We start from the raw sequence: 21762 nt of genomic DNA, 5'->3' as shown, positions 1-21762 counted from the left end.
ACCTTCTTTTCTCTCTGTACTCCTGCATTCTATTGATTTTACCCTATTGATTGAAGGATGGTGTGATACTTTAGGATGTAGATTGCTTGCATACAGCAGATCAGTAGGACATTTTTTTTCTCAGTCTATTTATGTGACAGCATTGCAAGAGAAAGCTCTCCCAAGCGTTATGACAGTTCTGCCCCTCTGTGTCTGACCATTGTGTATTGATCTCTTTTTAGGGAGGAATGATCAATTGGAATCGACTTTTCCCTCCTTTACGTCAGCGACGAAATATAAACTATCAGGAAGGTCGGCGGTCTGAACAACAAGCATCTCCTCCTCTAGAGGTTTCTGAGGAACAGGTAATCAGTAACACCTGGGACTTATCCTAAACCAATGCTTCAAACTTCAAGCAGTTTAAGTGAACTACACTTGAAAGAAATCCTATATAATAAAGAGGTAATATGCAAATTGACCCCCCCGCCCTCACAAGATGGCTGCCCACGGCCAGGCCAGCACGGGGGTTAGTGAGGGACAACCAAACGACTGAACAAGCAGGCTGCATGGGGCGACCAGGCTGGCAGGGGGTTATTGAGGGATGACGAAACAACGTAATAGCAGGCTGCGTAGGGCAACTAGGCCGGCAGGGGCGGGGGGCATCTGGGGGGGACCAGGCCAGCAATGGGGAGACAGGGGCGACCAGGCCAGCAGAGGGGGGCAGTTGGGGGCAACCAGGCAGGCAGGCAGGTGAGCGATTGGGAGCCAGCGGTCCAGGATTGTGAGAGGGATGTCCAATTGCCCTGGGATCGGGCCTAAACCAGCAGTCAGACATCCCCCAAGAGGTCCCGGATTGGAAAGGGTGCAGGCTGGGCTGAGGGGATGAGGGGACCCCCCCTCTGTGCACAAATTTTGTGCTTCGGGCCTCTAGTCGAGCATATAAATACAGAGATTTTTGATAGCAGTTAACCTGCCACCTGTAACAGTGATAGATACTTTGGGCTTTTATTGTCCACTCTGAGTCTTAAGAGTTTGAGGAAGGCATGATTTGAAAACAAATACATTATGATCATTTATTTTAAGATCTATAATACTTCATGTATACAAGAAACCATTGCAGTTGGTTCCCTGCAAGGGAAGAGAGAGAGAGAAGAAGGCAGATGGATGGGGAGGGAGTGGTGCTTTTCTGAGTACCCCTTTTGTATGGTTTTGATTTTAGAGTCAGGTGAATGTATTACCTATTCAAAAAGCAAATGGATTGGGACAACAGTAAAACTAAAAAGAAACAGAAATGAACGATCCAACTGTATTTTAAATGAATAACATAATCATAGGGGAGGGGGGAATTAATTACAGTAACTTTTGAACATAATATGCCCTCTGTCTAAAGAAAAAAAGAACTGCCCTGTTTGTTGTTGCTCAGTGGTTGGAGCATTGGCCCGTGGACCAAAGAGTCACAGGTTCAGTTCCTTGTCAAGGGCACATGCCTGGGTTACAGTTTCAGTCCTCAGCCCTGGTCGGGGTATGTGAGGGAGGCAATCAATCGATGTGTCTCTCTCACATTGATGTTTCACTCTCTCTCTCTCTGCCCCCTCTCTCTTCCCTTCCCCCTCCCCCAACACACTCTAAAAAAAAATCAATGGAAAAAATAGCCTTGGGTGAGGATTTTTAAAAATAATAATAATAAACAGAAAAGAAAAAAAGAACTACAAAGAAATCTTAAATTCTTTGTGCATTCATTTTTCAGTAGTGGTACATGTACAGCAATTCTGAAATTTATGTTGTATGTATTGTATATTTGAGCAAATGAGGAAATAGCTTGATCTTACTGTTGAAGGAAAATAAAACTACAGTACAAGGGGAAGACAAGGAAGAATCCTGGGGGGTTGGATTGGAATTAGAGTTATCAGCATAAACGTTTGATTTAATAAGCATGTATGTATGTGCATGTATCTTAGCTCTTTCAACTGAAAGGAATCGGAAGCAGTGGCATCCCAGGAACACTGAGCACACTCAATGCCCAGATCTGGTTTCTAAATACTTTTGCTCACAAACGGGACCCAGCCTCTTTAGAGAAAGATGGGTCCCAGATGCAGCGTAAGGCAGTGCAAGAAGACCTGGACCACCTTATGGAAAGAATAAAGGGAGTGCTCTGTAACTGAGGGGCATGTCATGGCGATACTGGAGCCAGCTTGAGGGGGTCCCACTGGCCAAACCTGAGACATCAGATTTGAGCACCAAATTAAATAAGGACAGCACTGTAATAGAATCCATTCATGGGGGAGATGGGGAAAATCTATCAGTTCATCGTGATATTAATGGACAACTAAATATTTATATAAATATATATAAATATATACATACAGGCCGTCCTCGGGTTACGTCGGACTCGACATACGTCGTTTTGTGGTTACGTCGCCATCTCCCATTTATTTATAAAAAAGAAAAGTGCTGCCATTTTGACGTATGTATATATGTGCTTTATGGGTATTTTTTATTTACCACAAGTAAAGGTCAGGAATTGTTATCTTTCCTTTAAATATTTTTTACTGTTTCACTTCATTACTGCTGTGTATGTGCTCCATGTAAGTGACATAGGTGCTTATGTAGGTGGGTTCCGACTTACGGCGAAAATCGCGTTACATTGCGCCGTAGGAACAGATCTCCAACGTAACCCGAGGACCTACTGTGTGTGTGTATATACATATATATATGTATACACACACACACACACACACACACACAGAGGCTAGGGAAATGCTTTTCCTTTCAGTAAAATGTAAAGTAATAAATAGAAAAAATAATGGTATGGGAATATCACAGTTTTGAATAATCAGAATTAAACTCTATTCAGGGAAGAACCATCCTATCTAATAAAGAGGGAATATGCTAATTGACCATCACTCCATCACAAAGATGGCTGCACCCACAGCTAAGGCCAAGTTCCCATAAGGAGCCTTAAGGAGCAATCAGCAGGGACCTGAGGCTACGCCCTCCCCCGCCCCTGTGGGGCTTGACAGGGGACCTCAAGGTGCACTTCCCGTCCTGGTGCTGGGCTAGGGGACCTCAGGCTGTGCCCCCCACCTGACAGGGCTTGACAGGGGACCTCTGGTCACGCCCCCAACCCGGCGGGGCTTGACGGGGGACCTCAGGTGCGCTTCCTGTCCTGGTGCTGGGCTAGGAGACCTCAGGCTGCTTCCCCTGTCCCAGCACCAGGCCGGGGGACCTCAGGCCGCGCCCCCCACCAGGTGGGGCTTGACAAGGGACTTCAGGCCACGCCTCCCACTCTGGCACCAGGCCAGGGGACCTCAGACCTCACCCCCCGCCCGGTGGGGCTTGACAGGGGACCTCAGGCCGCACCCCCCGCCCCAGCACCGAGCCAGGGGACCTGAGTCTGCGCCCCCCTGCCTGGCTGGGCTTGACAGGGGACCTCAAGCCGTGCCCCCCACTTAGTGGGGCTTGATGTGGGACCTCAAGGTGCACCCCCAGTGCTGGGCCGGGGGAACTCAGGCAGCACCCCCCGCCAGGTGGGGCTTGACAGGGGACTTTAGGCCACGCCTCCCCCTCCGGCACCAGGCCGGGGGACCTCAGACCTCACCCCCCACCCGGCGGGGCTTGACTGGGGACCTCAGGCCGTGCCCCCCACTCAGCGGGGCTTGACAGGGGACCTCAAGGTGCACCTCCAGTGCTGGGTCTGGGGAACTCAGGCCGTGCCCCCCGCCCAGTAGGGCTTGACGGGGGACCTGAGGCTGCTCCCCCCTGCCAGTGGGGCTTGATGGGGGACCTGAAGCTGCGTTCCTTTCCTGGTGCTGGGCCAGGGGACCTGAGACTGCGCCCCCCCTCCTGGCGGGGCTTGATGGGGACCTCAGGCCATGCCCCCCACCCAGCGGGGCTTGACAGGGGACCTCAAGGCACTCCCCCTGCCCCAGTCTGGGCTGGGGGACCTCAGGCCACGCCCCCTGCCCGGCTGGGCTTGACAAGGGTGGGACTGGCCAGGTCTGGATCTAGCCCAATGCGGGGGCGCCGGCCAAGTCTGGGTCTCATGTGATTTTGAGGCGCATGTGGGTGGGCGGGGACTTGACTCTGGGTCCATGGTGTGCCCCAGACTCTGACAGGAGGAAGGTTTTCATATACATTTTACTAATTTTCTTTCATGTCTGACACTTCTATTATAGAGAAAGGGCAAATAGCAATATTAAATTATTTCCTCTAATTAATCCCCTTTTAATGTGCATGAATTTCGTGCACCGGGCCACTAGTCAGTGTATGAAGAACAGGCTATTTATATAATCTCAAATCTCTCCCCACATGTTACTCATTATTTACTAGTACAAAAGAAAATAGTAACTATACAGTGGAGAAATTGGACCCTAGCTTAACCACCTTATCCGAATTAACATTACCAGTAATGGAACAAAGAGCATTGTGGGCATAGCCTGGAAAGGACACATCCGTCGTGTGTTACAAAACTACATAACCTTGCTCCTAAAGGAAAAGCAGACAACCCTAAGAGACATTCCATAAATACGGGGCCTGAGTTCTTCAGCAATACTGACGTCACAAACTGCCCATATTGAAGGAGACCAGGGAGGCGTGGGAACTAAATGCATATGTGATCCATCCTGGAATGGAGTCTGTGCTAGAAAATCAGGGGTCAGCTGATGAAATTGGACTGTGGATTAGTTAATAGTTGTCTATTACTGTTGAGTTTCTAGGATTTGGTATCTATACTACTGTGGATAGGAAAAAGAATATCCTTGTTCTTAGAAAATAAAATACACACTGAGGTACTAAGGGGTCAAGGGACAGGATGTGTGCAACTTAGTCTCAAAGGGCTCAGAAAACAGTGTGACAACGTGTGTGTGTAAACAGAGCAACTGTGGTAAAATAACAGTGGCTAAGTCCGGATGAAAAGTCATCAGAGGTTTTCGGTCCTATTGAAAAATTTCTGTGAGTTTGAAATTATTTCAAATTAGAGTTTTTTTAAATCTATAAAAATTTAGGTTTTCAGTATTACAGTAATAGCACTTTTACATTTCCTTCTGCATACGATGCTTTCTTATGAAAGCAAATCAAGGTCAGCATTTCATAACTGGTCACACCTCCAGGGCATCACCTCCTCCATCCCTGCCCCAAAGTAAAACACCGTTCAGACCCAAGTCACCCAGTCTCTGTGGCAAACCTGTGTCCTGACTTTCTCTGGAACCCAGGAGGGGCCCCTGGGCAGGGCTCCCACTGCCACCCTGGACGAGGCCACGACAAATGCTTCTGAGAGAAACCAGTTGACTGTGCCTGATGAATTGGTCCAGCCTCCCCTTGCCCTGGCAGCTACTCCGTTCAGACTAATAATTTCGGCAACTCTTTAATATTGAGAGGTGGATTAATTCATAGTCCTATTTCACCACCATTAGACAGTTTCTAGAAAAATGATATCCACATATGTTAAAAACAAGCTTTCATGTTGTTACAGCTTTTCACAGCAGAGCAAGGAAGAAGTAAATGCCGTTTTAAACGATTATTCACAACATGTTAACCTCACTGTTGTCATTCTGGGAGGGTCAAGGAAAATGATTCATTAAAGAACCTTAAAGGCTTCAATTCCACAGTTTATTATCACTTTTTGACACTTTTTTTTTTTACAAGGTGACAAAACTAAGAACTATCTCACCTGTAAATGCCTCATATCGTTAACAGCTTCTCTGTGAAGAATGGGAATTGAGGTTATCCACACATTAAGAAAATAAAACCCAATAACACAGCATTTGTAAGATATTTGTGGTAACATTAAAAAGAAAGCTAAGCCCTGGGTGGTGTGGCTCAGTTGGTTGAGCTTCGTCCCATGCACCAAAAGATTGCAGGTTCGATTGCACAGGCCCTGGTTGGGGGATGTGCAGGAGGCAATTGATGGATGTTTCTCTCCCCGTCTTTCTCTAAAAATCAGTAAAAACATTAAAACAACAACAACAAAAAGTAAGCTAATGCTTTCAAATTCAGATAAAAAGAAATAGAGTTCTGCTCTAGTACTGTTGACTTCATAGAATCTCAAGTCCCATTCTTCACAGAGCAGCCATTAAAGGTGAGGCATTTAAAGGTGAGATAGTTGTTAGTTTTGTCACTTTGTTAAAAAAAAAAAAAAGTGTCAAAAGGTGATAACACAAGGCTGTGAAATTGAAGTCTTTAAGGTTCTTTAATGAATCATTTTCCTTGATCCTCCCAGAATGACAACAGTGAGGTTAACATGTTGTGAATATCCGTTTAAAACGGCATTTACTTCTTCCTTGCTCTGCTGTGAAAAGCTGTAACTACATGAACGCTTGTTTTTAACATATGCTTCCTTATTCATTGACTTTCTAAATTGTTAGGCTAGACCAGGGGTGGGCAAACTTTTTGACTCGAGGGCCACAATGGGTTCTTAAACTGGACCAGAGGGCCGGAACAAAAGCATGGATGGAGTGTTTGTGTGAACTAATATAAATTCAAAGTAAACATCATTACATAAAAGGGTACGGTCTTTTTTTTTTTTATTTCAATAGTTTTATTCATTTCAAACATTTTAACAAGAAGAATGTAAACACTAATTATTATAATTTGAAACTTCAAAAAATGGAGGAATCATAGCACAATAACATACCTTATATTGAAGATGGCAAAGGCAAAATAAAATTGCCTAACAAAGGAAAGGTACAAAAGCCTTTCAAATTAAACTTAAATATAATAAAATAATTTAAAACTAAAACAAATAGAAAAGAACAAAGTGTGTAAACAGTAAATTAAACATTTTCTTTAGTGCAACTTCCAAATTATGCCCGGGACGTAGATGTAGATGGCAATGTAGACTGGGTTGAAAGGTTTTTGGTCTTTAAAACATCAACTTCAGTGGGAACAGTGTTGTTGGTCTTCTTTTTTAGCTAATGCATCAAAGTCTGGAGTTAGTTTTGTTGTGGCTATTCTCAGGATAGATCTGAGGTGTTCGTCAGTTAAGCTGGATCTGTGAGGGGCTTTGTTGATGTTCATGACGCTAAATGTCTGCTCACAAACATAGGTTGACCCAAACAGCACCAGTATCTTCTGTGCCATCCTCCGGATGTTTGGAAAAGTGGCTTCATTAAGTGAAGCATAAAAGTCTCTTAGTTCAAGAGAGCTGAATTTCTCCTTTAGGTCAAAGTCAGACTGAAGATCGATGAGTTCCAGTTGCACCTCTTCTGGTGCTGTTTCAGGGTTTTGTGACAAAGGACAGGCCACCAGTTGAAGTGACTGGTCAATTTTTTCAACATCAGAAAACCGACGACAGAATTCTGCATGCAGGTCATCCAGTGATTTGCTGTATTTCTTCACGTTTTGGATGGTCTCCTTCTGTGTGGCTAGTGTGGCAAAATGAGTGAAGACTTAGTCTGAAATTTGTCTGGAAAAGAAAATCAGCTTCGATTTAAAGGCTTTCACATTAGTGTATATATCATGTACATACTGATCTTTTCCCTGTAGCTTCACATTTAGCTCATTCAAATGTGAAAATATATCTACAGCAAATGCAAAGTCACACAGCCAATTCTTGTCACTCAGCTCAGTACATTCGTCAGACTTTTCCTTTAATTTCAAAAATGCACCAATCTCTTCTTTGAGCTCCCACACTCGTTGGAAAACTTTGCCCAAACTCAACCAGCGGACATGAGAGTGGTAAAGTAAGTCGTGGTGATCCGCATCAGTTTCCTCCAGAAACTTAATAAACTGACGGCGCTGAAGTCCCTTTGCTTGAATTAAATTAACAAGCTTTACGACTGGATTAACAACATGATTAAGTTGTAATATAGACTTGCACAATGATTCCTGGTGAATAATACAGTGAAGAAAAATAATATCTTGGTTAGGGCTCTCCTCTTTCACTTTATCCTGAATTCTTTTTAGCAGTCCAACATTTTTTCCAGTTAAATTTGGAGATCCATCTGTCGTGACATTAGCAAGTTTACTCCATGGTAGCTTCATTTTCTCGATGACAGTAGACACCCGGTCACACAAGTCCTCTCCCCGTGTTTTTCCTTTCAGTGGCTCCATGGCTAAAAACTCCTCCGTAATTTCAAAATTGTCACTAATCCCTCGGATAAAAATTAAGAGCTGAGCAGTGTCCTTTACGTCATTACTTTAATCCAATGCTAGTGAATAAAACTTAAAGAACTCTGCCTTACTATTTAACTTGCTGGCCAAGTCTTCATCAATCAGTTCCACTCAACGGTCACTGTCCTGCACAATAAGCTCAGTTTTTCAAACTTGCCTTTGCTCTCTGGACACAAGAGACCTGCTGTCTCTATCATACATTCTTTCAAAAACTCGCCTTCAGAGAGAGGTTTGCTAGCTTTTGCTAATTTGAATGATAGCATAAAACTTTCTTTGGTAGTTGTCTCTTGAATTGCAGTTTGTCTGTGAAAGACATTTTGCTGAGCCTGTAATTTAGCCATCAACCTCTGTGCAGTAGCCTCCCGTTCTTGAGGTGACTGCTTGCTAGCATAGTTGCCATGCTTTGTGGCAAAGTGACGGCTGAGATTGTACTCTTTGAAGACTGCAAGTATTTCCTGGCATATCAGACATACCGGCATTGATCGGACTTCGGTGAAAAAATATTTTGTTGTCCACTCCCTCTTAAACACTCGGCATTCACTGTCCACTTTCCTTTTCTTTGGTCCACTCATGTTTAATATTGTGCTAAAACCAACAGTACCGTTCTCTTATTAAATTCTTTACTAAAATAAGACAGTAAAGTATAAAAACAAGTGATTAAATTTGCTCTACTATAACATTTTTGGTCTTCTAAAAAATATATATATAACAAAATCATCTGAAAAAGTTCAGACATGGGACAGAGGCACACCCTGACTATAGAGAACAACCCCTTTCCTCCATAGGAAACCTGTGTATCTTTCACACAGGCCCTTTGTTTATGGTAACACACATAGCTGCACATTGCTGTGTCTTCCAGACACACTTGTATGGGAGGTGCTAGGGCAGTGCAAAACATGGGTAACCAGTAGTTACCACTAGCACTTCTGTTACTGGCAAAAAACAGCCGCAGTGCACATAGTGTGAAAGAGCCCATTATCAATGTCAGATTGCATCCACTGGACTCTATAAAAACAACCAAGTGCCACTTTTAAATGCCCATTGCAACAGTTTTTCTTATTAAAAGCTGGAAATGGCAGGATATTTATATATATACCCCTACTGTGACAGCCTGGCAGAGCATTACAAAGGAGAAAACCCAGCATCTGGTGATGTCCATAAGTACAAGACTTCAGGCTGTCATTATCAGGAAAGGGTTTCATCCAAGTATTAGATATGAACATTTGATTTTCAGTTTTTTATTTGTCCAATTACTTCTGAAACACTGAAATTAAGCGATTTTGTAATAAAATCTTTAGTTCATCACATTTCTATACAATCTTTTTGTTCAACCCACTGAATTAGGGTTCGTTCACACTAGCCGTGCTGCCGTTGCAGTGTGGTACAGTACTGCAGTGCAGCGCAGCTAGGGTTAATGCAGGGTACACAGGTTTCCATCATGTTTGCGATGATGCTAATGTGCAGTGGTGCATGTTAACACAAATGCCCTGTAGCACGCATTTTTACAGGCGCAAGGGGGAGAAGCAAACACAGCGCAAAATGCATTTGTTTTGCCGCTAACACATGCGGTTAGTGGCCACGGTAGCATTACTGATACCGCATCCGTATCAGCAAAAAAATGCAGCCGCAGCATGGCTAGTGTGACATGTCCTCTGTGTGTCTTTTTCCCTGCTGCACGTGTCCACAGTGGGAAAAAAAAACTGCAGTGGATACAAGCCCTAAAAGCTGAAAGTCTTTGTTGTTTTATTAACAAGTCATTGTGATGTACAGAATGTGGGAACAGGAAAAAATTGTGTTTGAGTAGAGCTCTTAATCTTACCTCAGAAAGGCTCTGATACTGTGCTCTCCAGGGGCGTGTCTCCCTACATCACCACGATAACGTGTCTACGCATTCCCAGGGTGATGTCGGGAGACGCGTCCGCGGGCATTACAAGGAGCCTCTGGAAGATTGAGAGGTTGTTCCTTCTACTGAATGGGCGGATATAAATCCGCCCACTCAGAAGAAGGAGCTGCGGCCGTGTTTCCCGACGTTGCCATGTTAACACTGCTGCTGGTGAAGGAGCGGAGGGGAGAGCAAGAGAACCCTCTGCTCTTTCGGCTCCGCGGGCCAGATAGAACAGCCGAAGGGGCCGGATCCGGCCCGCGGGCCGTAGTTTGCCCACGGCTGGGCTAGACATTATCTAAAATAATATTTGTTGGTAACATTAAGATAGCTCGAATTAGCAAAACGTTTTATAAATATGCTACATATTCTGTATTTAATATCAGAGCCATGTAATTTTAATACATTAAGAAATTTGATAATTTTCTAAACCAAGAAAAATATAAATGATTTTTTTCTGCTGTAAATAAATACTTCATGAATTTCAAGATATGTTTTGAAAACAAAAAACTATTCTAAGAAAGAATGTGCATCCCTTACTAAATCTAGTGATAGCCACAAAAATTTTTTGTCACTTTTTGTATTTTTGCTGTTGTTCAGTTTCTGGATTTTTAGTTCTTCACTGTCCAGTCCTACTGTTTTTCAGCAGACCCCAGCCCCTTTGCCTGCTCAGCACCCCTTGCAGATGATATTCCAGCCCCTTTTATGAATATGCCAAACTCAAGTGCCATGTAATAAAATTTTTTAATAGTTAAATGTCATATTTCTATTACCTTGAAAATAAATATTTGTGTATATATATATATATATATATATATATATATACACACACACACACACACACACACACATATGTTTATTTATTCTATTTTTCCCTCTCCTTGTCCTTTTTCTTTTCAACGAGGGATTTTTATACTATACCCATAATTAACAAATAATGAAATGTTGTCATACTGGCTTTACTTTTTTTTTTAATCTAGGGGGGCGGGAGGGAACTTCCCAAGTTGGTCTCTCTCACCTCCTCCCCAAGCTTAGAAAGTGACCTTTTAGTTTATGCTTAAGGGACACAGAGGTAAAACTGGACAAGGAAGTTAAACAAGATTAAACCAAAGCTGAGACTTCACAAAAGGAAGATACATGGGCTGTTACAAATGTTGACTTCCTCTCTTCCATTCACATCTGCCCTGCCTTTTAGTTAACCAACAATTATCTACTATCTGCTTGTCACGGGCTAACCACTGGGCTAGGTTTCTGAAATACAGAGATAATACAAAGACAGGAAGACAGGCTTGCTGAAAAGTGCGTCCAATTTGGGGCAGCACCGGTGGGTGAGAGTGTAATGGAGGGTAACGAGGGAGACAGAGCACCGCCTGGGGAGGGGGCAGGACAGGTTCCCCAGTGGCCCTAGGTGGTATGTGACTTCTGCTTTATGCCATAGACATTAAGGAACCATGGCAGGGTTTTAAACAGGGAATTACATCACCGAGTTTCCCTGGAGGATGAACTAGACATGGAGGAAGGGACATATTCTAAGCATAACCATGTACTAGTATGTAATTTTTCCCATCCCTGCCCAGGTTACAGTGCAGGTGCTTATGAGATGCTTGCCCAGAGGAGACTTGTTACCTCTGAGTAAGTTTATAATACATGAGACCCGTCGTGTGGACACCAGTAGTGTCCTCTGCAGTATCCATTGGCCCAAGTGAGAGAGAATGACTGCATAGCACACAAGACACTTTCTATCTTAGCTGATGAGCAGCAAAATGTATTTAGCATGAGAGAATCTAACCCTCAGCAAGGTTCTCTTCCCACGGTCTCCGAAGAACCCACTAAACTCCAGGATTCCTTGTAAAGCAGTCTCCTCACTGACATTGATGTGTGCTACGCTTCTGCTCTGAATACTTCTAACGGCAGTCACTTGGGTTTTGGTCTGGTGACCGGCAGGCACATTGTGTGTTTTCCCTGATAAACAGTGAGCTCCATGAGGGCTGACACCATTTCTCCTGTCCCTCCACCCCCCAGCCTAGAGCCCGACACGCGATGGTGCCCGGCAGCAGGTAGAGCAGGGCTGAGCGAGAAGGGGTGGCAATGGACTTCTCTCTCAGTGGGCCACAGAGCAGTGCCATGTCAGGCCTCTCCATCTCTAATGCTTGTAGACTGGAAATGTTGTTTTCTAAGAAAATACCAAAGTTTAAATGTTTTGGAAGGGAACATTGGGTGGCAACCACATTTTGGGGGTGCCTAATTCTGCTGGGCACTGTGAAAGATGTAAGCAAAGGCACTCATCTGCCTGCAGCCAGAGCCTTCCCAGTACCAAACCCTGAGCCAGGCAGGAGAGCAAAGGGAAGGGGCATCCTGTGGCCGGGCAGGGACATAACCAGAAACAGTTGGCTCGGCTGATGCAATCGCGGGGGCTCAGCAGTCTGAGGAGGAGAGCAGTCAGGTGATGGGGAAGAGCGCTCTGACCCACAGACATCTGACAGTGAGCTTGCGTCAGCAGTGGGGTAGGAGAGGAGGTGAGCCCTGATGGGTAACACATAACAGTTAACCGAAGGGGAGGGAGGGTGAGCTCACAAGGGTGAGCACATGTGTCCCCGATGGGCCACCCAGTGTGGGAGTGGATTGGGCCACCTTCCAGGTGGGCATCACTTTGTTGCAAGAGTCAAAATTTGGGAAGGAAGAACAACAAAAAAAAAATTTGTTTTTGACGCCCTTAGCTAAAGGGAAGTTAAAACCACAGTCTTGTTTGAACAAAACAGGCCGAGGAGTATCACTAAGAGGAATGGCTGTAAATTCACTGGAATGACTCCTATTGCACTTGTCTCAAAGGGTAGTTGATGTGCAAATAGAGTGCCAAAGTGCGAATTATCTTGAGATAGTAGGGAACACATGTCCGAATCACAGAGGATGTTCTCTTTTTTTATTTAAAAAAGAAAGGAATGAAAACTAATACAGATTTATCTCCATCTCTATAGGTTTCTTTTCTCATTCAGCATAACCTCTTTTTGAAAAGCGTATTATCTTTGGAACACTGTCAGATGCCGGCAACAGTGCTGTCCTGGGTGCCGACTCCTGTCCAAGGGCCCATACCTCTACCTCGGGCTGGCCATCTGGGGGCGGTGGCACGGGGGCCTCGGGAGGCAGCGGATACAGCTGCAGGTCATGAGGAGGGACCATCCACAGATGTGTCTCCATCCCAGTGACAAGGCGGAGCTGGAATCTCCATACCCAGCTCTCCTTTAGTATCCCTTCCGTCTGATTCACTCTGATCCTTGTCTCCAGGAACTCACGTGTTCAGGGAGAGCAAACAGGCATTGGAGAGGGTACATTCGGGAAAGTAAGTTAATGTGGAAGACAGGAAAAGCATTAACACGTTTTGGCTATTAACTCAACTACACTTGGTTTCTAAAGCAATTAGAGAAAAGGGTGGTTTAGGTTTTTAGACTAGAAACCAAGATGAACTCTATTCTGCTGTTTTGTGGTGAGAATGTTTAGACAAATATTCTGGATACATAAGCAAAGGAGGAAGATAGTTGCTGTGCTTTAAAACAGAAGGAATGTGGACAGAAATGCTTTTCAGAAAATTCCTATGGGGCATTTTTAAAGTTTTCTAAACAGACTTGTTCTGTGCTGGTCTCAGCTCAGCAATAATCATCAGGAAACTTTGAAAAAATAAAAGTTTATTACTTACAAGACCTGGGAATTACACAGCACACCTGGACCTACATACAGAGCAAAAGAGGAAGAGGTGGGGGTGGGGGTGGGGTTGGAGGAGAAAAGGGCTCGAGCTTGGGCCTGGGGTTCATTTTTATGGAGGTCAAGGGTAGGGGTCTGGGGTTCTACAGTCTCACTCTTTATTGGTGAATTTAAAACGTAAAAGTGGGAATTTAAAGTGTGGGGGAGGAAAACATGTGGCCCAAATAGTCCATTATTGAAATCAACCAAGATCTCTGAGTCTAAGACAAAGGGGTTTCAGTTGGCGGAAGGCAGCCTGGCTCTTTATCTAGTCGTGTGTCCAGCAATGCGATTACTCCAGATAGCCATCGCTGGGTGGACGCCTGGGCACTGGAGTCAGGCCCTCGCGTTATAGAAAGGAAAACAGCTGCTGGGCTTAGGCTACAAGACCTCTGCAAACCCCGCCCGTCAGGGCTGATGGAGATGTGTTTGCCTTGCTCTTGACTCCCTTAAATCAGACAGTGTCTCTATCTTAGCATCTTCTCCAGAGTCCTAAGAGTTTTACTAGCTTTCTCATTTTGTCCCCAAGATGTTTATTGGTCATCGTCCCCCAACAACTGTCAGTTCCTTAAGGAACTTACATCGCTAAACGTACACACCTTCTCTGACTGCTGCCCAAGCACCTTCTCTGTGCCACGCTCTGTTGGGTGGGAAACAAGGCACAGGTGGTACCAGCCCTCACGGAGCTCACGTCTGCCAGGGAAAATAACCCACAAGTCACGAAACCCAACCGACTGGTTACTTAGGGCAGGACTTAGAGCCGTAGAGATAGTCTGTGAATAGTCGTTGAATTAATGACATTCCTATACTTTTGCAACTTTATTTAAACCCATCAGGATGTATTTTTATCTTCTGGTCAAATAATGCCAAGAGATTTTACATTGAAACTTTCTCTTCCCTTGGATGTTAGAGCTGATCAGGTCGGTAGCAGATGGTTCTCATTACAATAGATGAACTAAAATGACAGGAAACAGCCTGCAGAGAAAACAGGTTAGGTTTTCAGTGTGATTTAACATATTTAATAATATATGTGCTTTGGATGGGGAGGGTGGTAAACTGAGCATCTATAAATACCATTATTTATATAATTATTCAAATTGACAATTTCCTAGAATGTCTACAGATATAAAGTAAGGTGTTTCTAAGAGTCACTAAAATAATTTGGGCTTTTTGTTTAGGACATTATGCTCACCCTTTAAAAAGAAGATTTTTCCTATCCTTCTGACTTTGTTCGTTCTTGTCACATTAGGCCAATTCTTGTATGCTGTGAAGCCCTAGAAATAGGTTGCAGAATTCGCTTGCATTTGTTTTTAAGTGTGGCTGCATTTAGCCGAGGCGGTGGGTGCACATGTGGGCGCCCTTGGCGGTGCAGCCACGTTTATGCAGGTCCTTGTCACCTGGGGGAGCGTGGGCGCTCCCTCCGTGGCAGTGCCCCAGGCCCAGAAGGGGCGGCTTTCTGTTCTGAGCCTCCTCCCAGCCTCTCCGCCAGCCACGCCCTCTCCAAGAACAGCCTGTGTTTGATCCTTTGTAAAAGACTAGTCAGTGTCAGTTCTTTGCCTAACAAAGGATATAAAACCAGTGAAGTGGAAGCAGTTAAAGTGAACGGGGAAAACAAAACCCCAGGGCGGTTTTGTCAGTCTCTGAACTGAGGCCTGAGAGGTTCAGAGGGCGGGCTGTTCACACGCGGCCCAGTCGCTGTCCAGTAGGATACTAATTATCGGAAGAGGTCCTGCTCACTGAGCACCTGCTACGCCAGTCACCGCTCTGGGCCTCTCACACTCGTGAGGAAGCTGGGAGCTGAGGTGTTGGTCCCCTAGCTGGGGTCACACTGTTCATGTGAGGCCACTGGCGCCCTGCCACTGATCGACCGCATCTCCACCTTCCAACAGCCGTGGCCGGGATGAGCCTCTTGCACTTGGGTCAGATCCAACCAGCTGCCAGTCTACCCTGTGTTTTTATTTTAAGGAATTGTAAACTTCTGGAATCTTGTCTATATTTTGCCTACCTGACTACAGATCTGCAAGGGTCTTGATTTTTCTCTCTCTGCTGTTTGAGCACAGAAACTCGTGCTAAGCATTTCACAGAGACAGTAACGAATTGCACTCGGATTGGGCAGGATGGGCCTCTCAGCACAGATAAACAGTGAGGCCTGCAGCAATAATTGTTAGCATCGGCCAGGAGGGCTGCCGACCTGCTCTCAGTGCTGTGGGTTATGCCTGTCCTTGTCATTGGCCCCGTGAACCGCCAAACCACCGCGGAGGGTGGTGCCCTGCCCTGTGGGCTGGGGCAGTTGGAAAACAGTACTCATTCTCTACTTCTCCTCTTTTCTGGCGAATGATTATCCACACACCCCAGCCCATACATGCAGTTTCATTTTTCCATGATGTTCACAGCATTGGACACCAGGGGAAACTCACAGACACCCTTTCTTAGTGTAATTATTCAGTGTTCGAAAAGAAACACTGTGTTAACACTGTTTCTACTTCATATGTTTCTTCATCTCGTCCAAGTACCAGCAATAAAATTTTGTAATCACACTTGTCTTCTCACCCCTGGAAAGCTCAGCAGGCTCCGAGGCCAGCTGTGGCTAATGGGGTCTGATCGCCAGCTTCGAACCAGCAGCCAGCGCTTTGGGCTTCTAACTGCACAGACTCTGAGAAAGTGTCTGAAAGACCTGGGAAGAGCCAGCGGCCAGCACATGTGGTTGTTTGAGTGAGAGGGAGGGGGAGCTCAGGAGAAACCTCACACACAGAAAAAGCTTTTCTCCTCACCCGCACATCACTCCCCGACCTGGGACACGCCCAGACCTGAGGGCCTGCCGCTGCCCCGCCTTGGGTGACAGAGGGAGGCCTGGTGGAGCTGCCCACCTCCTCACCCGGCTCATCGACTCCACTAAGGGCAGTCCTTAACTGAAGTAACCAGAACAAGCATCATGCAGGGTTATTTCCGTCCAGAGAGGAAGTAACTAGTCCGAGTACCTGGACCAGTGAGGCGGTTTCTTCCCCGGTGACATGCGTTCAGCACAAGTCCTGATCAGGGTGGAGAAAGCAAGGTGGCACTCCATTTGAAATGCCCCAAGGAAAGGGGAAAGTGTGGATTCTGAGAATTGACTGGCAAAAGGGATGTTTCATGTCTGGCAGAAGTCTAAGATAGATTATCAAACAGATAGCTTGTGAGCGTTAAAGAGAGCGTTGTGGTCTGAAGGCACCAAACTGATCCTGTTGACAGGATGTCACCAAGACATTTGACAGTATCTCCTCACCCTAAGAGATGTCGGTGACCCGCGCAATGGGTAATAATACAAAGTGGGTTTGAAACATTAAAAATCTCTAACAAGACATTGATTGGCCCCTTGACTGGAAAGGGAGGTCTCTGGTGAGCTCTGGCCCTATCTTTGACCTGCTTGGCATTTTCATCAGCAATAACTTGAGTGCCATTGTAGAGGTTTGCTAATCAAAGCTGGGGATGCTCCAGCTTGAGGGGCTGATTCACATGGTAGGCACAGACTTTAAACTGGAGGTAGTTTGAGTTGGCTCCTCAATGGTCAGAGGAAATGTAACAGCAGTGTATGCTCCTTAACCTGGAAGATCAAGTATAAACTCACAGGTGGGGTGTGAGAGGCCTGGCTTGAGAGCACTTTATGTGAAAACTAGAGGCCCAATGCATGAAGATTCGTGCAAGAATGGGCCTTCCTTACCCTGACTGCTGGCACCACCTTTGCTCCAGCCGGAGCCGCCTTTTCACTCCAGCCCGGAGCCACCTTTCCGCCTTCCCACACTGCCCAGAGGCCCGGAGCAGCTGGGGCAGTGTGGAACACCTGCATTGTTGCCATAGTGATGACACAAGCGTCCCGCCCCGCCCCCGGCTGCTCAGCGCCTGTGTATGCAAATTAACCCACCATCTTTGTTGGGTTAATTTGCATAATCACTCCTGGTTGGCTGGTGGGCGTCGCGAAGGTACGGTCAATTTGCATCTTACTCTTTTATTTAGTGTAGATACCAGAGGGTTTTTAGTGGGCCCCACCTTAACTGGCCACCACAGTATGATGTAGCTACATACAAAAGGGCATGAGTACACACAAATACACATATGTATACATGCTACTAAAGCATTCCTCTACTATAGCAGGGGCTATGGTCACAGGAAGACAGCAGTCTAGCTGCCCTTTGCCCCGTCAGGTCATGCTGGGTCCTAGTACTCAGGTTGGATACTTTGTTCTGAGACAGCATAAACGGGCATCATTTACGGGGAGGCTGGCCTGAAGGGTGCTGGACACTGAGGCACAGGTGTGAGCAAACACAGCCAGGACTCCTCTCAGCAGGCGTGGAGTACAGTGTGGGGAGAGGCAGTCAACCCTGTAAATACAGGTGACAGTCACAGTCATGGGAGAGGATAGGTCAGTGGGGCCACGAGACTTCTACTTGGGTTCCTCCCTGTCTGGAGACATGGAAAAGGACCAAGCACCCCTAGGTCCTGTGGTTGAGGAGGAGGTAACCAGGCCAGAGGCGCAGGGAAGAGCCTTCCAGCAGGAAACACCTTCAGTGACTGTGGGAGACAGCGCCGCGTGCCTGGGACACCCTGGGAGTGGGGTGCTGGCCTAGAGACGCCAGGGGCTTCAGGGGAGGAGGTGCGCAGCCCTCAGACTCTCAAAGTGCTTCACGCAGAAAAGGGAATAGGGCTGCTTTCTGTTCCTCCAAAGGGCAAATACTGTCGCTGCCCGAGTGACACTAGTGAGCGGCAGGTGCTGCCCCGTTGAGGAGGAACTCACATCTGGCCAATGAGGGAAGACTGCCTGACCCTCTGCGAAGGCGCTTCTTTCCTGGAGTGGGAATGAAGCTCAAAGACCCCGGCCATTCTGTTTAGTCCGCATTGTCCATCGCCCTGGGCAGCTGACGTGCCTGCAGGCCGGCCGTTCCCTTAGAAGACAGCTGTCCAAGGCTTCTGACCACGGCCCCCAGGGGGACCCGCACACACTGCTCACGTGTGTGAATAAGGGGCTGAAGTGAAGCTTATGGACGCCCCTCCCTGCATGCAACCTGTAACCCTAGTCTTAACCGACTCACTGTTCATGACCCACTAACAAGGGGTCCCCACCTTAACTGGCCACCCCAGTTTTTCTCATTTTGAAAAACGCTGGCCAGAACCCCATTGAGAAGGAACTCACATCTGGCCAACCATGTGAGAAGCATCCCCTGTGTGCCCTCCCAAGGCTCCTGAGGAAGTGCACCACTTCACCCCTACTCCCTTCCCCCTGCCCCCTTCTCTCCCCTGCCAGCTGCCCACTGCACTCTGCACTCTGCACCTTCTCCATCACTTAGGCCTCCCACACCCCACGCTCCCACACACACTGACTCCCCTCAGCAGGGGAGGGAGGGAAAGAGGCAGGGTTGGCGTTCTCTTTCCACTGGGCAGCGCCCAGCACCCAGTTTTCTACAGGAAAGAGGATCACAGTGGTGACCAAGTCACTCGGCCCACAGAAGCCTCTTTAATGAGCACATTGAAAATCTCAGCATTTGTAAGAGTACCGTTTTTCACTACATATTCTTGCAAATGTGGTGTATGTTAATATCAGTACAAAAAAGCAGATGCTCGTGGCTCCCCAGCGTCATAGATAGACATTTTTATCATATGTTTTTAAATGGGAAACTCCATTACGAATAATCTTTAATATCTCTGCCAGTTTTGACATTGGAGACTGCCTGTAGGTAAAAGAACAGGAAACCCATATATTCACAGATTCAGGATTTGTGGTTTAAAAAATGCAAGCCTCGTCTTCCCTAACCTGTGGCTTTACCTACCTCCTCCGCGCACGGGGCTGCTGCTGCAGCCGGACTCAGCAAAACCTGTGACTAATGTGAAATGCTGGCACGGGGTGGGCGTGACCGCGAGAACGTAAAGGCATTTTCATGGTCAGTGTCCGCCAGCATCGGGAATGAGTCTCCAGTTAAACCGTTGTTCACCTGCATAATGAAGTGCAGCTGAGCCGTCATTGCTCCCGAGTCAGATCTGACACTGAGGAGTGTGGTGAGCGGGCGGCTGCTTCCACAGACCTGCTCTCCAGCCCCCGGGCCCAGCCGCCCTCTGCTCATTCTGGCAGGTCGCTGGACCCGTGGGTGCCCCATTCCTCATCTCTAAAAGGAGGCCTACATGGGAGAATGCATAGCTATCGGCTCTGTATACTAAGCACTTTAAAATGTTGTGCCTGTTATGATTTGTTGAACATCAGATTTCACACTGAAATGAAAATTAGTTTTTTGGGTGTTTTGTTCTTTTGTGTGTGTGTGTTTTTTTTACTGTGTCCTTCACATGAAGAGCACTTGGGGCTGGTGGACCAGGGACAGTGCCGTCAGCCTCATCCGGTCTCTGGTCTTGTTTCTATTCAGGTTGCCCGGCTCATGGAGATGGGATTTTCCAGAGGTGATGCTTTGGAAGCCCTGAGAGCTTCGAATAATGACCTTAATGTGGCCACCAACTTCCTGCTGCAGCACTGACGGTCCCCGCGGACAACACTGGGACTGGCCGAGCCCCTGACCACAGCGGGCGCCATCCCTGCTCCCGTGTCAGCCCGAGGCTCCTGCGTCCAGTGATGTTCTCAGTATCTTCTCGGGCAAAGGGTGGGTCCGCTGCTCCCTCCCTGATTCCAAGGTCGTTACTGTTCGGGTATCGAAAATCAGTTTCAGTACTCTAAAGTAAGTTTGCCATTAAATTAGCATGTATTTTCTGTCTTTACTTTTTTATTGTGTGTTTTCCCTAGTTCGAAGAATCATCACTCATTCCTAATGTGTTTAAAATGCATTAAAGTTGCAGCTGTCTTCAAGCAGTTGAATAGCCCTCCAGATGGGAAATTACTGCTATTGTAATATTATCCTTTTTCTTGTAATGCATCATCCTACGTTATATCTCATCATAAATGCCTAAAAGGAGAATGCTATTCAGAAAGGACATTTCAGGTTATCCCTTAGGGACTTTTTTCATCGCCATTTTTTCCCCCTCAAATTTGTTTTCAAGCCCTAGTGGCTGTTCATTGGCCACACTTCCTAGAGGGTACCTATCTGCTGCCCGCAGTATTGGCCAGGCCTAGGTGATGAGGGAGAGATGGAGAACTAACTCCTACCCTGGTCCAGCCCTTTCCTGTCCAGGGAATTTTTCCCAACTCTTCCCCACCTCCATTAAAAAGTAATGAAAATCAATTACTGATTCTAGGTTCTGGAATACTCCATGACACTTACCTGGGGTGAACTTTGCTTAGAGTATCCACAGTTATCCACTCAGGTTAGAGGGGAAGTGGGTCAGAGAAAAAACAGAACGGTGGCCAGGCGGGGGCAGTAGGGCAGGCGCTCCTGGCCCAGGGCGGACTGGGACCTGGGCACGAGGCAGTCACCTGAAGGGGATGTCATCGCGTGGGGATGGTGGGGAGGCCGGAGGGGGGCGAGGCTGAAGAGATCTAACACAGGTGACTCAAGGTTTCAGGAAAGTGTACAAAGATTGTGTTCTGCAAAATGAGCAGAAATGTATCAAATTGATGTAAATTTGGACATGTATCATACTTACAATAAAGTTTTTAATGTGCATTACTTTTTGGTATTTTTTATTAGACTTACCTAAATGAAACTTGGTTCTAGCCGAAACCGGTTTGGCTCAGTGGATAGAGCGTCGGCCTGCGACTGAAAGGTCCCAGGTTCGATTCCGGTCAAGGGCATGTACCTTGGTTGCAGGCACATCCCCAGTGGGAGGTGTGCAGGAGGCAGCTGATCGATGTTTCTCTCTCATCGATGTTTCTAACTCTCTATCCCTCTCCTTCCTCTCTGTAAAATATCAATAAAATACATTTAAAAAAAAAAAAAAAAGAAACTTGGTTCTAGGCTATACTACATGCCACCTCACTCCCCTAAAAAAAATTGCCTGACTGCTCATCTTTCTTCAGAAGATTTGGGTGCTGTTCTGACGTGAGGGAAGCTCTTTGTTCCTGCCAGTAGGACTGGCCCGAGAGGCCTCATTCTTGGGCTTGTTGGGGCCATCGCTGCTCAGAATGGGGGCTGAGGTGACTGGGAGCCCCG

At 46.4% G+C, this 21762-nt stretch overlaps 1 protein-coding gene across 2 annotated transcripts in view; it reads left to right on the top strand.

Moving 5' to 3' along the window:
• The window catches only part of UBAC2 (UBA domain containing 2), a 194209-nt gene extending 172673 nt beyond the window's left edge, over positions 1-21536 (top strand). For both annotated transcript variants that reach the window (XM_080659300.1, XM_080659301.1), the window contains 2 exons: positions 222-344; positions 20089-21536. In XM_080659300.1, the coding sequence (XP_080515426.1) occupies positions 222-344; positions 20089-20196 (231 nt within the window). In that variant the 3' untranslated portion in view covers positions 20197-21536. The remainder of the gene's footprint in view (positions 1-221; positions 345-20088) is intronic.
• The last annotated feature ends 226 nt before the right edge of the window (positions 21537-21762 follow it).

This window comes from Plecotus auritus (assembly GCF_963455305.1).
Source record: "Plecotus auritus genome assembly, chromosome: 3".
Taxonomy (NCBI): Eukaryota; Metazoa; Chordata; class Mammalia; order Chiroptera; family Vespertilionidae; genus Plecotus; species Plecotus auritus.
Note: the sequence above shows the minus strand (reverse complement) of the source record. Positions and strands in the feature narration are given on the sequence as shown.